General features: G+C 49.8%; 1 protein-coding gene across 1 annotated transcript; it reads right to left on the bottom strand.

Moving 5' to 3' along the window:
• Nucleotides 1–5,305: 5,305 nt before the first annotated feature.
• Nucleotides 5,306–15,753, bottom strand: LOC106574999 (translationally-controlled tumor protein homolog). Its single transcript, XM_082963754.1, has 6 exons — nucleotides 15,585–15,753; nucleotides 15,059–15,132; nucleotides 14,622–14,809; nucleotides 11,984–12,089; nucleotides 10,784–10,900; nucleotides 5,306–5,907 (listed from the first exon to the last, which is right to left on the bottom strand). The coding sequence occupies exons 1-6, from the start codon at nucleotides 15,610–15,612 to the stop codon at nucleotides 5,905–5,907; spliced, it is 516 nt and encodes a 171-aa protein (XP_082819880.1). The 5' UTR covers nucleotides 15,613–15,753; the 3' UTR covers nucleotides 5,306–5,904.
• Between the last annotated feature and the right edge of the window lie 424 nt (nucleotides 15,754–16,177).

The raw sequence follows: 16,177 nt of genomic DNA, 5'->3' as shown, positions 1-16,177 counted from the left end.
AAAGCCCCATATACTACCCACCACTGCAACCTGTACGCTCACGTTGGCTGGCCTTCGCTTCATACTCGTCGCCAAACCCACTGGCTCCAGGTCATCTACAAGACCCTGCTAGGTAAAGTCCCCCCTTATCTCCACTCACTGGTCACCATAGCAGCACCCACCTGTAGCACGTGCTCCAGCAGGTATATCTCTCTGGTCACCCCCAAAGCCTATTCCTCCTTTGGCTGCCTCTCCTTCCAGTTCTCTGCTGACAATGACTGGAACGAACTACAAAAATCTCTGAAACTGGAAACACTTATCTCCCTCACTAGCTTTAAGCACCAGCTCCCAGATCACTGCACCTGTACATAGCCCATCTATAATTTAGGCCAAACAACTACCTCTTCCCCTGCTGTATTTATTTAGCTCCTTTGCACCCCATTATTTCTACTTTGCACTTTCTTCCACTACAAATCTACCATTCCAGTGTTTAATTGCTATATTGTATTTACTTCGCCACCATGGCCTATTTATTGCCTTTACCTCCCTTATCTCACCTCATTTGCTCACATTGTATATAGACTTATTTTTCTACTGTATTATTGACTGTATGTTTGTTTTACTCCATGTGTAACTCTGTGTTGTTGTATGTTGTCGAACTGCTTTGCTTTATCTTGGCCAGGTCGCAATTGTAAATGAGAACTTGTTCTCAACTAGCCTACCTGGTTAAATAAAGGACTTGTTCTCAACTAGCCTACCTGGTTAAATAAAGGACTTGTTCTCAACTAGCCTACCTGGTTAAATAAAGGACTTGTTCTCAACTAGCCTACCTGGTTAAATAAAGGACTTGTTCTCAACTAGCCTACCTGGTTAAATAAATAAAAAGTGTCATCAGAGTAGGAGCTCTGACCTAGGAACAGATCCCACCCGTCCATCTAAAACTGAGACGATAAATACAGCCCCCTGGATGGGATTCCTTCTTCTACGCGTCAGATGTTCTACAACGATAGATGCATGTCTGGATGAACGGCCGTGTTTGAGAGCATCAAAACTGATGTATCATGGGTAAATTGTGACCGACTGATGTACAAATAACATCGAGCAGTTATGTGCAAGGTGATCAGTCAGTTGACTCAACTTTAAAAAAGAAAAAAAAAAAGTTGGCCGCCATGTTGAACGAACCCAACACAGTATGGACCCAACAGATCCATCAGAACAGGGTTTCCTGACCCTCTACTCAGGGACCAGAACCCAACGTTCATCTACACAGTATGGACCCAACAGATCCATCAGAACAGGGTTTCCTGACCCTCTACTCAGGGACCAGAACCCAACGTTCATCTACACAGTATGGACCCAACAGATCCATCAGAACAGGGTTTCCTGACCCTCTACTCAGGGACCAGAACCCAACGTTCATCTACACAGTATGGACCCAACAGATCCATCAGAACAGGGTTTCCTGACCCTCTACTCAGGGACCAGAACCCAACGTTCATCTACACAGTATGGACCCAACAGATCCATCAGAACAGGGTTTCCTGACCCTCTACTCAGGGACCAGAACCCAACGTTCATCTACACAGTATGGACCCAACAGATCCATCAGAACAGGGTTTCCTGACCCTCTACTCAGGGACCAGAACCCAACGTTCATCTACACAGTATGGACCCAACAGATCCATCAGAACAGGGTTTCCTGACCCTCTACTCAGGGACCAGAACCCAACGTTCATCTACACAGTATGGACCCAACAGATCCATCAGAACAGGGTTTCCTGACCCTCTACTCAGGGACCAGAACCCAACGTTCATCTACACAGTATGGACCCAACAGATCCATCAGAACAGGGTTTCCTGACCCTCTACTCAGGGACCAGAACCCAACGTTCATCTACACAGTATGGACCCAACAGATCCATCAGAACAGGGTTTCCTGACCCTCTACTCAGGGACCAGAACCCAACGTTCATCTACACAGTATGGACCCAACAGATCCATCAGAACAGGGTTTCCTGACCCTCTACTCAGGGACCAGAACCCAACGTTCATCTGGGGAGGTACTGTATCAGAGTGAAGGCAGACAGAGACACGGGGAGGTACTGTATCAGAGTGAAGGCAGACAGAGACACGGGGAGGTACTGTATCAGAGTGAAGGCAGACAGAGACACGGGGAGGTACTGTATCAGAGTGAAGGCAGACGCCAGAGACACGGGGAGGTACTGTATCAGAGTGAAGGCAGACAGAGACACGGGGAGGTACTGTATCAGAGTGAAGGCAGACAGAGACACGGGGAGGTACTGTATCAGAGTGAAGGCAGACAGAGACACGGGGAGGTACTGTATCAGAGTGAAGGCAGACAGAGACACGGGGAGGTACTGTATCAGAGTGAAGGCAGACAGAGACACGGGGAGGTACTGTATCAGAGTGAAGGCAGACAGAGACACGGGGAGGTACTGTATCAGAGTGAAGGCAGACAGAGACACGGGGAGGTACTGTATCAGAGTGAAGGCAGACGCCAGAGACACGGGGAGGTACTGTATCAGAGTGAAGGCAGACAGAGACACGGGGAGGTACTGTATCAGAGTGAAGGCAGACAGAGACACGGGGAGGTACTGTATCAGAGTGAAGGCAGACAGAGACACGGGGAGGTACTGTATCAGAGTGAAGGCAGACAGAGACACGGGGAGGTACTGTATCAGAGTGAAGGCAGACAGAGACACGGGGAGGTACTGTATCAGAGTGAAGGCAGACAGAGACACGGGGAGGTACTGTATCAGAGTGAAGGCAGACAGAGACACGGGGAGGTACTGTATCAGAGTGAAGGCAGACGCCAGAGACACGGGGAGGTACTGTATCAGAGTAAAGGCAGACAGAGACACGGGGAGGTACTGTATCAGAGTGAAGGCAGACAGAGACACGGGGAGGTACTGTATCAGAGTGAAGGCAGACAGAGACACGGGGAGGTACTGTATCAGAGTGAAGGCAGACAGAGACACGGGGAGGTACTGTATCAGAGTGAAGGCAGACAGAGACACGGGGAGGTACTGTATCAGAGTGAAGGCAGACAGAGACACGGGGAGGTACTGTATCAGAGTGAAGGCAGACAGAGACACGGGGAGGTACTGTATCAGAGTGAAGGCAGACAGAGACACGGGGAGGTACTGTATCAGAGTGAAGGCAGACAGAGACACGGGGAGGTACTGTATCAGAGTGAAGGCAGACAGAGACACGGGGAGGTACTGTATCAGAGTGAAGGCAGACAGAGACACGGGGAGGTACTGTATCAGAGTGAAGGCAGACGCCAGAGACACGGGGAGGTACTGTATCAGAGTGAAGGCAGACAGAGACACGGGGAGGTACTGTATCAGAGTGAAGGCAGACGCCAGAGACACGGGGAGGTACTGTATCAGAGTGAAGGCAGACGCCAGAGACACGGGGAGGTACTGTATCAGAGTGAAGGCAGACGCCAGAGACACGGGGAGGTACTGTATCAGAGTGAAGGCAGACGCCAGAGACACGGGGAGGTACTGTATCAGAGTGAAGGCAGACGCCAGAGACACGGGGAGGTACTGTATCAGAGTGAAGGCAGACAGAGACACGGGGAGGTACTGTATCAGAGTGAAGGCAGACAGAGACACGGGGAGGTACTGTATCAGAGTGAAGGCAGACAGAGACACGGGGAGGTACTGTATCAGAGTGAAGGCAGACAGACACGGGGAGGTACTGTATCAGAGTGAAGGCAGACGCCAGAGACACGGGGAGGTACTGTATCAGAGTGAAGGCAGACGCCAGAGACACGGGGAGGTACTGTATCAGAGTGAAGGCAGACGCCAGAGACACGGGGAGGTACTGTATCAGAGTGAAGGCAGACAGAGACACGGGGAGGTACTGTATCAGAGTGAAGGCAGACGCCAGAGACACGGGGAGGTACTGTATCAGAGTGAAAGCAGACGCCAGAGACACGGGGAGGTACTGTATCAGAGTGAAGGCAGACGCCAGAGACACGGGGAGGTACTGTATCAGAGTGAAGGCAGACGCCAGAGACACGGGGAGGTACTGTATCAGAGTGAAGGCAGACGCCAGAGACACGGGGAGGTACTGTATCAGAGTGAAGGCAGACGCCAGAGACACGGGGAGGTACTGTATCAGAGTGAAGGCAGACGCCAGAGACACGGGGAGGTACTGTATCAGAGTGAAGGCAGACGCCAGAGACACGGGGAGGTACTGTATCAGAGTGAAGGCAGACGCCAGAGACACGGGGAGGTACTGTATCAGAGTGAAGGCAGACGCCAGAGACACGGGGAGGTACTGTATCAGAGTGAAGGCAGACGCCAGAGACACGGGGAGGTACTGTATCAGAGTGAAGGCAGACAGAGACACGGGGAGGTTCTGTATCAGAGTGAAGGCAGACGCCAGAGACACGGGGAGGTACTGTATCAGAGTGAAGGCAGACGCCAGAGACACGGGGAGGTACTGTATCAGAGTGAAGGCAGACGCCAGAGACACGGGGAGGTACTGTATCAGAGTGAAGGCAGACAGAGACACGGGGAGGTACTGTATCAGAGTGAAGGCAGACAGAGACACGGGGAGGTACTGTATCAGAGTGAAGGCAGACAGAGACACGGGGAGGTACTGTATCAGAGTGAAGGCAGACAGAGACACGGGGAGGTTCTGTATCAGAGTGAAGGCAGACAGAGACACGGGGAGGTACTGTATCAGAGTAAAGGCAGACAGAGACACGGGGAGGTACTGTATCAGAGTGAAGGCAGACAGAGACACGGGGAGGTACTGTATCAGAGTGAAGGCAGACGCCAGAGACACGGGGAGGTACTGTATCAGAGTGAAGGCAGACGCCAGAGACACGGGGAGGTACTGTATCAGAGTGAAGGCAGACGCCAGAGACACGGGGAGGTACTGTATCAGAGTGAAGGCAGACGCCAGAGACACGGGGAGGTACTGTATCAGAGTGAAGGCAGACAGAGACACGGGGAGGTACTGTATCAGAGTGAAGGCAGACAGAGACACGGGGAGGTACTGTATCAGAGTGAAGGCAGACAGAGACACGGGGAGGTACTGTATCAGAGTGAAGGCAGACAGAGACACCGGGAGGTACTGTATCAGAGTGAAGGCAGACAGAGACACGGGGAGGTACTGTATCAGAGTGAAGGCAGACAGAGACACGGGGAGGTACTGTATCAGAGTGAAGGCAGACAGAGACACGGGGAGGTACTGTATCAGAGTGAAGGCAGACAGAGACACGGGGAGGTACTGTATCAGAGTGAAGGCAGACAGAGACACGGGGAGGTACTGTATCAGAGGATGGTTGTATTTCGGCCAATAGGCCCATTTATTTCACAACATAGTGTCAATGAGTCCTTTACATTTGTGTGAGAGAGCAAGGTGGGAGCTTAACGTCGCTGGACATCTGACGGAAGTCACCGCGGACACAGCAGCCAAGCCGGCACGGTTCAATCCATCCATCCATGGTGGTGAGGAGGGGCGGTCCTGACCGACGACCAGCCGTTTAGAAACAGGGCGGGGCGTCTCCGTCGGAAGCCAGATGTGGCGGGGGGGACGACGACGAAGAGAAGGAGAAGGTTTGGGGCCAAAAAATAAAACTTTATTAAAGAAAGACAAGTCTGTTCCGGTTGTTGGGAGGGAATAAAGGCAGGATCAGGGGTGGCGGTCGCTACGGTAACAAGCAGGCAGGGTTGGGTCAGTCTGGTCCATGATCAGGGGCGGTGGTCGCTACGGTAACAAGCAGGCAGGATCGGTCTGTCCATGATCAGGGGCGGCGGTCGCTACGGTAACAAGCAGGCAGGGTTGGGTCGGTCTGGTCCATGATCAGGGGCGGTGGTAGCTATGGTAACGAGCGGACACGCTCCCTCCGATCCAGGCACTTCTGTTCCACGTCCAGATGGTTTACTGCACAGAGGAGACAGAGGAGAGATTATTACCCACGTGGAGATGGACAGAGGAGAGATCATTACCCACGTGGAGATGGATAGAGGAGAGACTATTACCTACGTGGAGATGGATAGAGGAGAGACTATTACCCACGTGGAGACGGACAGAGGAGAGATCATTACCCACGTGGAGACGGACAGAGGAGATACTATTACCCACGTGGAGATGGATAGAGGAGACTATTACCCACGTGGAGATGGATAGAGGAGAGACTATTACCCACGTGGAGACGGACAGAGGAGAGATCATTACCCACGTGGAGACGGACAGAGGAGAGATCATTACCCACGTGGAGACGGACAGAGGAGAGACTATTACCCACGTGGAGACGGACAGAGGAGAGACTATTACCCACGTGGAGACGGACAGAGGAGATACTATTACCCACGTGGAGATGGATAGAGGAGACTATTACCCACGTGGAGATGGATAGAGGAGAGATCATTACCCACGTGGAGACGGATAGAGGAGACAGAGGAGAGATTATTACCCACGTGGAGATGGATAGAGGGGACAGAGGAGAGATCATTACCCACGTGGAGATGGACAGAGGAGAGACTATTACCCACGTGGAGATGGATAGAGACAGAGGAGAGATTATTACCCACGTGGAGATGGATAGAGGAGAGACTATTACCCACGTGGAGATGGACATGAGGAGAGACTATTACCCACGTGGAGATGGACAGAGGAGAGACTATTACCCACGTGGAGATGGACAGAGGAGAGACTATTACCCACGTGGAGATGGACAGAGGAGAGACTATTACCCACGTGGAGATGGACAGAGGAGAGACTATTACCCACGTGGAGACGGATAGAGGAGAGACTATTACCCACGTGGAGATGGATAGAGACAGAGGAGAGATTATTACCCACGTGGAGATGGACATGAGGAGAGACTATTACCCACGCGGAGATGGACATGAGGAGAGACTATTACCCACGCGGAGATGGACATGAGGAGAGACTATTACCCACGCGGAGATGGACATGAGGAGAGACTATTACCCACTCGGAGATGGACGTGAGGAGAGACTATTACCTACGCGGAGATGGACATGAGGAGAGACGATTACCCACGCGGAGACAGACAGAGGAGAGACTATTACCCACGTGGAGATGGACAGAGGAGACACTATTACCCACGTGGAGATGGACAGAGGAGACAGGAGAGATTATTACCCACGCGGAGATGGATAGAGGAGAGACTATTACCCACGCGGAGATGGACATGAGGAGAGACTATTACCCACGCGGAGATGGACATGAGGAGAGACTATTACCCACGCGGAGATGGACATGAGGAGAGACTATTACCCACGCGGAGATGGACATGAGGAGAGACTATTACCCACGCGGAGATGGACATGAGGAGAGACTATTACCCACGCGGAGATGGACATGAGGAGAGACTATTACCCACGCGGAGATGGACATGAGGAGAGACTATTACCCACGCGGAGAGACTATTACCCACGCGGAGATGGACATGAGGAGAGACTATAACCCACGCGGAGATGGACGTGAGGAGAGACTATTACCCACTCAGAGATGGACGTGAGGAGAGACTATTACCCACTCGGAGATGGACGTGAGGAGAGACTATTACCCACGCGGAGATGGACATGAGGAGAGACGATTACCCACGCGGAGACAGACAGAGGAGAGACTATTACCCACGTGGAGATGGACAGAGGAGACACTATTACCCACGTGGAGATGGACAGAGGAGACAGGAGATTATTACCCACGCGGAGATGGATAGAGGAGAGACTATTACCCACGCGGAGATGGACATGAGGAGAGACTATTACCCACGCGGAGATGGACGTGAGGAGAGACTATTACCCACCCGGAGATGGACGTGAGGAGAGACTATTACCCACGCGGAGATGGACATGAGGAGACTATTACCCACGTGGAGATGGACATGAGGAGAGACTATTACCCACGTGGAGATGGACAGAGGAGAGACTATTACCCACGTGGAGATGGACAGAGGAGAGACTATTACCCACGTGGCGATGGATAGAGGAGAGATCATTACCCATGTGGAGATGGATAGAGGGGACAGAGGAGAGATCATTACCCACGTGGAGATGGACAGAGGAGAGACTATTACCCACGTGGAGATGGACAGAGGAGAGACTATTACCCACGTGGAGATGGACAGAGGAGAGACTATTACCCACGTGGAGATGGACAGAGGAGAGACTATTACCCACGTGGAGACGGATAGAGGAGAGACTATTACCCACGTGGAGATGGATAGAGACAGAGGAGAGATTATTACCCACGTGGAGATGGATAGAGGAGAGACTATTACCCACGCGGAGATGGACAGAGGAGAGACTATTACCCACGCGGAGATGGACATGAGGAGAGACTATTACCCACGCGGAGATGGACATGAGGAGAGACTATTACCCACGCGGAGATGGACATGAGGAGAGACTATTACCCACGCGGAGATGGACATGAGGAGAGACTATTACCCACGCGGAGATGGACATGAGGAGAGACTATTACCCACTCAGAGATGGACGTGAGGAGAGACTATTACCCACTCGGAGATGGACGTGAGGAGAGACTATTACCCACGCGGAGATGGACATGAGGAGAGACGATTACCCACGCGGAGACAGACAGAGGAGAGACTATTACCCACGTGGAGATGGACAGAGGAGACACTATTACCCACGTGGAGATGGACAGAGGAGACAGGAGAGATTATTACCCACGCGGAGATGGATAGAGGAGAGACTATTACCCACGCGGAGATGGACATGAGGAGAGACTATTACCCACGCGGAGATGGACATGAGGAGAGACTATTACCCACGCGGAGATGGACATGAGGAGAGACTATTACCCACGCGGAGATGGACATGAGGAGAGACTATTACCCACGCGGAGATGGACATGAGGAGAGACTATTACCCACGTGGAGACGGACAGAGAGACTATTACCCACGTGGAGATGGATAGAGGAGAGACTATTACCCACGTGGAGATGGATAGAGGAGAGACCATTACCCACGTGGAGATGGATAGAGGAGAGACCATTACCCACGTGGAGATGGATAGAGGAGAGACCATTACCCACGTGGAGATGGACAGAGAGACTATTACCCACGTGGAGATTGATAGAGGAGAGACTATTACCCACGTGGAGATGGATAGAGGAGAGACCATTACCCACGTGGAGACGGATAGAGGAGAGACTATTACCCACGTGGAGACGGACAGAGAGACTATTACCCACGTGGAGATGGACAGAGGAGAGATCATTACCCACGTGGAGACGGATAGAGGAGAGACTATTACCCACGTGGAGATGGATAGAGTAGAGACTATTACCCACGTGGAGATGGACAGAGGAGAGACTATTGCCCACGTGGAGATGGATAGAGGAGAGACTATTACCCACGTGGAGATGGACAGAGGTCGTAGGTGTGTCTGATTGGTCCCTAGCCAAAAGTAGTCAACTAGAAAATGAATAGGGGTGCCATTTTGGGACTAAACCCCTAATCAACGTGCAGGTGTTGCTCCTGCCTCTGTCTGGACAGTATCACCTCTGGTAAACACCTTCATGTGTTCCTCTTCTCTATCCGTAACAGCCACTCAGTCAGGCAGTCGGGGAAAGTCATGGGTATATTTCATTTAGCATCCAATTGCAAACCCAGAAGTCACGGTGGAGAACCTCAGGTCTATCAGATGAATGCATGGGCTTTTCAGAGCATGGTGACTGGTATCTTAAATAGCACCCTATTCCCTATATAGAGCACTACTTTAGACCAGAGCCCTATAGAACCCTATTCCCTATATAGAGCACTACTTTAGACCAGGGCCCTATAGAACCCTATTCCCTATATAGTGCACTACTTTAGACCAGAGCCCTATAGAACCCTATTCCCTATATAGTGCACTACTTTAGACCAGGGCCCTATAGAACCCTATTCCCTATATAGTGCACTACTTTAGACCAGGGCCCTATAGAACCCTATTCCCTATATAGTGCACTACTTTAGACCAGGGCCCTATAGAACCCTATTCCCTTTATAGTGCACTACTTTAGACCAGGGCCCTATAGAACCCTATATAGTGCACTACTTTAGACCAGGGCCCTATAGAACCCTATATAGTGCACTACTTTAGACCAGGGCCCTATAGAACCCTATATAGTGCACTACTTTTAACCCCTTGTGTGCCATTTGGGACAATGTGATAAAAAAATATAAAAAAAACATTCTGATCAATAGAATTGACTAGAACAGACAAATCCCTGGGTTCAACACGCCAGATAAAATCCCCACAACCCATTTCTATCTGAACTCTGTGTACCGTTACATATCCTCCACTAAAACACTCTGTCTCTGCCTGCCTGGTGAGTGGGGTTGGGAGTTAAAATGACGACGCCCACAGAAACAGCCACGTCAGTCAGAATGAACAGGGAGTGGCATGAACATCCACTATTACTGGGTCAGGAACACAGAGCTTTAATGGGGGGGGGGGGGGGTGAACGTTACCTTTACACTTAGCTTTAAGGGAGTAGTCTCTCCTCCGTCCCCCTACAGAGAACCCAGACGGTCCTCCGTCCCCCTACAGAGAACCCAGACGGTCCTCCGTCCCCCTACAGAGAACCCAGACGGTCCTCCGTCCCCCTACGGAGAACCCAGACGGTCCTCCGTCCCCCTACAGAGAACCCAGACGGTCCTCCGTCCCCCTACAGAGAACCCAGACGGTCCTCCGTCCCCCTACAGAGAACCCAGACGGTCCTCCGTCCCCCTACAGAGAACCCAGACGGTCCTCCGTCGCCACGGTAACTTACGTATTTCTCGATCTCGATGCCGTCTTTGAAGAAAACGAAGAAAGGTGTGACTCCGTCCTCGCGGTAGTCTAGCAGGCCGATGGCTCCGTCACAGTTCATGGACTCGCCGGTGAAAAACTGGAAGGAGGAGCAGGTCACGTGTTCAACAGGACAGACAAGGAGACACTGTTCATTCATAGTGTCACACAAACGAAGAAGAGATGCCTTCTTTTGGAACAAACCACACACTAGAGGTCGACCGATTAATCGGAATGGCCGATTAATTAGGGCCGATTTCAGGTTTTCATAACAATCGGTAATCTGTATTTTTGGACACCGATTTGCCGATTATTATTATTATTTTACACCTTTATTTAACTGGGCAAGTCAGATTAAGAACACATTGTTATTTTCAATGATGGCCTAGGAACGGTGGGTTAACTGCCTTGTTCAGGGGGGATTCAGGGATTTGTTTTTGCAACTTTCCGGTTACTAGTCCAACGCTCTAACCACCTGCCTTACATTGCACTCCACGAGGAGCCTGCATGGCAGGCTGACTACCTGTTATGCGAAGGCAGCAAGAAGCCAAGGTAAGTTGCTAGCTAGTATTAAACTTATCTTATAAAAAAACTATCAATCTTAACATAATCACTAGTTAACTACACATGGTTGATGATATTACTAGTTTATCTAATGTGTCCTGCGTTGCATATAATCGATGCGGTGCCTGTTAATTTATCATCGAATCACAGCCTACTTCGACAAACGGGTGTTGATTTAACAAGCGCATTTGCGAGAAGAAAAAAGCACTGTCGTTGCACCAATGTACCCAATCGGTCAACCTCTAACACACACACACACACACACACACACAGTCCCCATATCCAAAGGGTCAAAGTGTAAGCCAGTGACTTGAAAACGTACTCAGGTAATAAACAGATGTTAGTTTCATAGGTCACAGCCTCTAAAGGTGTCCTAAGATTGGAACGTACAGTGATGACAGTGGCCATTTTAACCAACCCTCATTCAGCCAATATAAAAACTGGAGAGTGTTCATAACATACATGTTCGTTTTCACACAGCACAGGCTGCTGGGTACATCCCAAATGGCCTCCTCATTTTCCCTATATAGTGCACTAAATATGGACCTTAGACAGGGGGGGGGGGGGAAAGGGAGCCATTTGGGACCCGGCCGTACGGTAGGGGGGGTGTTTCTCTCACCTGGTATTTATCGAGGTTTCCCAGGATCATCTTGACAGCTGCTGGAGCTCCAGCCATGAACGCCTGGACCCTCTTAGAGCCCTGCTCCTCTAGTCTGGCCTTGACTCTGGATGGGAGGGACAACAATGTTACATTCACAACATTCCCCATCGGGCTGTCCGATAATCTGCTTGTGTACTTGTTCATTTCAATACTCATATTTTACCGGGTGACTTGACTGAGAACACATTCTCATTGACAGCAACGACCCGGGGAACGGTTACAGGGGAGATTGGACCTGGAACCGATCCATATCGACTCCCCGCGGTTTAACGGGTATTTACACCCATTCAGACTGGACTGATCCATATCGACTCCCCGCGGTTTAACGGGTATTTACACCCATTCAGACTGGACTGATCCACATCGACTCCCCGTGGTTTAACGGGTATTTACACCCATTCAGACTGGACCTGATCCATATCGACTCCCCGCGGTTTAACGGGTATTTACACCCATTCAGACTGGACTGATCCATATCGACTCCCCGCGGTTTAACGGGTATTTACACCCATTCAGACTGGACTGATCCACATCGACTCCCCGCGGTTTAACGGGTATTTACACCCATTCAGACTGGACCTGATCCATATCGACTCCCCGTGGTTTAACGGGTATTTACACCCATTCAGACTGGACTGATCCACATCGACTCCCCGCGGTTTAACGGGTATTTACACCCATTCAGACTGGACTGATCCACATCGACTCCCCGCGGTTTAACGGGTATTTACACCCATTCAGACCGGACTGATCCACATCGACTCCCCGCGGTTTAACGGGTATTTACACCCATTCAGACTGGACTGATCCATATCGACTCCCCGCGGTTTAACGGGTATTTACACCCATTCAGACTGGACTGATCCATATCGACTCCACGCGGTTTAACGGGTATTTACACCCATTCAGACTGGACTGATCCATATCGACTCCCCGCGGTTTAACGGGTATTTACACCCATTCAGACTGGACTGATCCACATCGACTCCCCGCGGTTTAACGGGTATTTACACCCATTCAGACTGGACTGATCCACATCGACTCCCCGCGGTTTAACGGGTATTTACACCCATTCAGACTGGACCTGATCCATATCGACTCCCCGTGGTTTAACGGGTATTTACACCCATTCAGACCGGACTGATCCATATCGACTCCCCGCGGTTTAACGGGTATTTACACCCATTCAGACCGGACTGATCCATATCGACTCCCCGCGGTTTAACGGGTATTTACACCCATTCAGACTGGACTGATCCACATCGACTCCCCGCGGTTTAACGGGTATTTACACCCATTCAGACTGGACCTGATCCATATCGACTCCACGTGGTTTAACGGGTATTTACACCCATTCAGACTGGACCTGATCCATATCGACTCCACGTGGTTTAACGGGTATTTACACCCATTCAGACTGGACCTGATCCATATCGACTCCACGTGGTTTAACGGGTATTTACACCCATTCAGACTGGACCTGATCCATATCGACTCCCCGTGGTTTAACGGGTATTTACACCCATTCAGACTGGACCTGATCCATATCGACTCCCCGCGGTTTAACGGGTATTTACACCCATTCAGACCGGACTGATCCATATCGACTCCCCGTGGTTTAACGGGTATTTACACCCATTCAGACTGGACTGATCCATATCGACTCCCGGTGGTTTAACGGGTATTTACACCCATTCAGACTGGACCTGATCCATATCGACTCCACGTGGTTTAACGGGTATTTACACCCATTCAGACTGGACTGATCCACATCGACTCCCCGCGGTTTAACGGGTATTTACACCCATTCAGACTGGACTGATCCACATCGACTCCCCGCGGTTTAACGGGTATTTACACCCATTCAGACTGGACCTGATCCATATCGACTCCCCGTGGTTTAACGGGTATTTACACCCATTCAGACTGGACCTGATCCATATCGACTCCACGTGGTTTAACGGGTATTTACAACCATTCAGACTGGACTGATCCATATCGACTCCCGGTGGTTTAACGGGTATTTACACCCATTCAGACTGGACTGATCCATATCGACTCCCCGTGGTTTAACGGGTATTTACACCCATTCAGACTGGACCTGATCCATATCGACTCCACGTGGTTTAACGGGTATTTACACCCATTCAGACTAGACTGATCCATATCGACTCCCCGTGGTTTAACGGGTATTTACACCCATTTGAGAGCCATAACGGAACACCTTCCATATTCAATCCGAGACGTCCTAGGAGGCCGTGCAGAAAGAGCTAGTATCACAGTTACTAAAAACCCCTGGGAGTCACCAGAGAGAAGTTGCCCAGGCTGTCTACATGCATTTTATTGGACTGACAGTTGAGTCTTATTTTTGCCGTTTAAATAATCACTCTCGCCCTGTTACTGACGTTGGGGCCAGTAACTGAAAGGTTGCTGGATCGAATCCCAGAGTTGACAAGGTTAAAAACAAAATGTGTCGTTCTGCCCCTGAACAAGGCAGTTCCCCAATAGGCCGTCATTGTAAATAAGAAAATGTTGTTGTTTTTTAAATGTAAAAAACATATATAATTTTTATGGATTAGATGCCAGAGACACTTACGCCTTCATATAGCCCTTGATGTAGCTCTGGTAAGCCTTCTTGTTGTAGGCTGAGGTCTCCTGCAGTTTGCTGTTGAGCACAATGTCAACTCCACTGACTGTGGACGCTTCACTGCCCTCATCTCCGCCCTCTGCAGAGGCGTTGGCACCGATCAAAGCCCCATCTACGTCCTCCGATCTGGACGTGAGCTGCCAAGGGAGGGGAGAGTCTGGTTCAGGCTAACGGGCTAGCAGGCTAGCGTTAAAACGGTATCAACACGTCATCACCGGTAACTAGCAGATCCGTTTACCGAGCCGAAATTGACAAAACATGTTTCATAACCCTCCTTCCTGTATTTTTTTTTATTTTAAGTTAGTGAAATAAAAATGAATGAATGAACTAGCCAAGTTGCTAACAACTAAAAGGAAGATATATCTGTATTGAAACGGTAAACGTACCTTTCCCTGTACCTCGTACAGCATACCGTCGCAGACCTCCGTGATTTTATAGACCTCGGTGAACAGCTCATCTCCTGAAATATAATCATGTATTAGACAAAGGTAGAGTAACGGTAGCTAGCCTACTAGTTCACACAATAGTTGAACTAAAAACCAGCTGTTTCCAACAGAAAACAGGTCAGTTGGTATCGCTTGTTACCTAGTTAGCCTGTTAATGCTAACCAGTTAGCCAAATGCCGGTAGGCCTCGCTAACTAGCAGCGAAACGCTAACTCTCCGGTAACAGTATATTGGTTTACTCCGTTATACAGAACATAGAAAATATAAATTTGATCTAAAACGGTACATAATATCATTGGGGACAACGACGAAGTTTTAAAAAGTCATTTCCACCACATCGTTAGCACAAAAGGCCGAGGAGCTTCCGGTAGGCCCAAATAAACACACTACAAAATACAGAGCAACAAAAAGGTTATATTTCTAAAAGAATAACAACAGAGTAGTGATAATATAAACGTTAGTTTTACCGGTGATGATATCCTTGTAGATGATCATTTTAGTTGGATTGTAAAAATGTGACGTTCAAGGGAAGATGGTTTTGGATCCCTACCCGTCTCAGGACTCGTAAGAAAAGGATAGAAAACAGCGGTTCGCCAACTTAGATAGGCAGCGGTGACGTCACGCCGGACCGGGGCCTGCAGATACGGGTCACAGTCGCCCCCTTCAGGACGTGTTGCGCGGGTTGCCGCTTCTCCGGGTGCGTTCCAGCCTGCACTTTTATTTATTTTTTTTGTCTCAGGTTTTAACCTGTTTGGGATAGGGGGCAGTATTTTCACGGCCGGATAAAATACGTACCCGATTTAATCTGGTTACTACTCCTGCCCAGAAACTAGAATATGCATATAATTTGTAGATTTGGATAGAAAACACTCTAACGTTTCTAAAACTGTTTGAATGGTGTCTGTGAGTATAACAGAACTCATATGGCAGGCCAAAACCCGAGAAGATTCCATACAGGAAGTGCCCTGTCTGACAATTTGTTTTCCTTCTGTTGCATCTCTATCGAAAACGTGACATTTTCTAAGGCTTCCATTGGCTCTCAGAAGCCGCCAGAAAGTGG

This window comes from Salmo salar, chromosome 17, assembly GCF_965601325.2.
Source record: "Salmo salar chromosome 17, fSalSal1, whole genome shotgun sequence".
NCBI lineage: Eukaryota > Metazoa > Chordata > Actinopteri > Salmoniformes > Salmonidae > Salmo > Salmo salar.
Note: the sequence above shows the minus strand (reverse complement) of the source record. Positions and strands in the feature narration are given on the sequence as shown.

Excerpts from the sequence above, each read along its gene's own strand:
- LOC106574999 (XM_082963754.1), bottom strand. The coding sequence starts at position 15,612 with ATGATCATCTACAAGGATATCATCACCG. Across the intron at positions 15,133-15,584 it reads CTACAAGGATATCATCACCG|GAGATGAGCTGTTCACCGAG; the intron begins GTAAAACTAACG and ends ATTATATTTCAG. Across the intron at positions 14,810-15,058 it reads TGTACGAGGTACAGGGAAAG|CTCACGTCCAGATCGGAGGA; the intron begins GTACGTTTACCG and ends CTCCCTTGGCAG.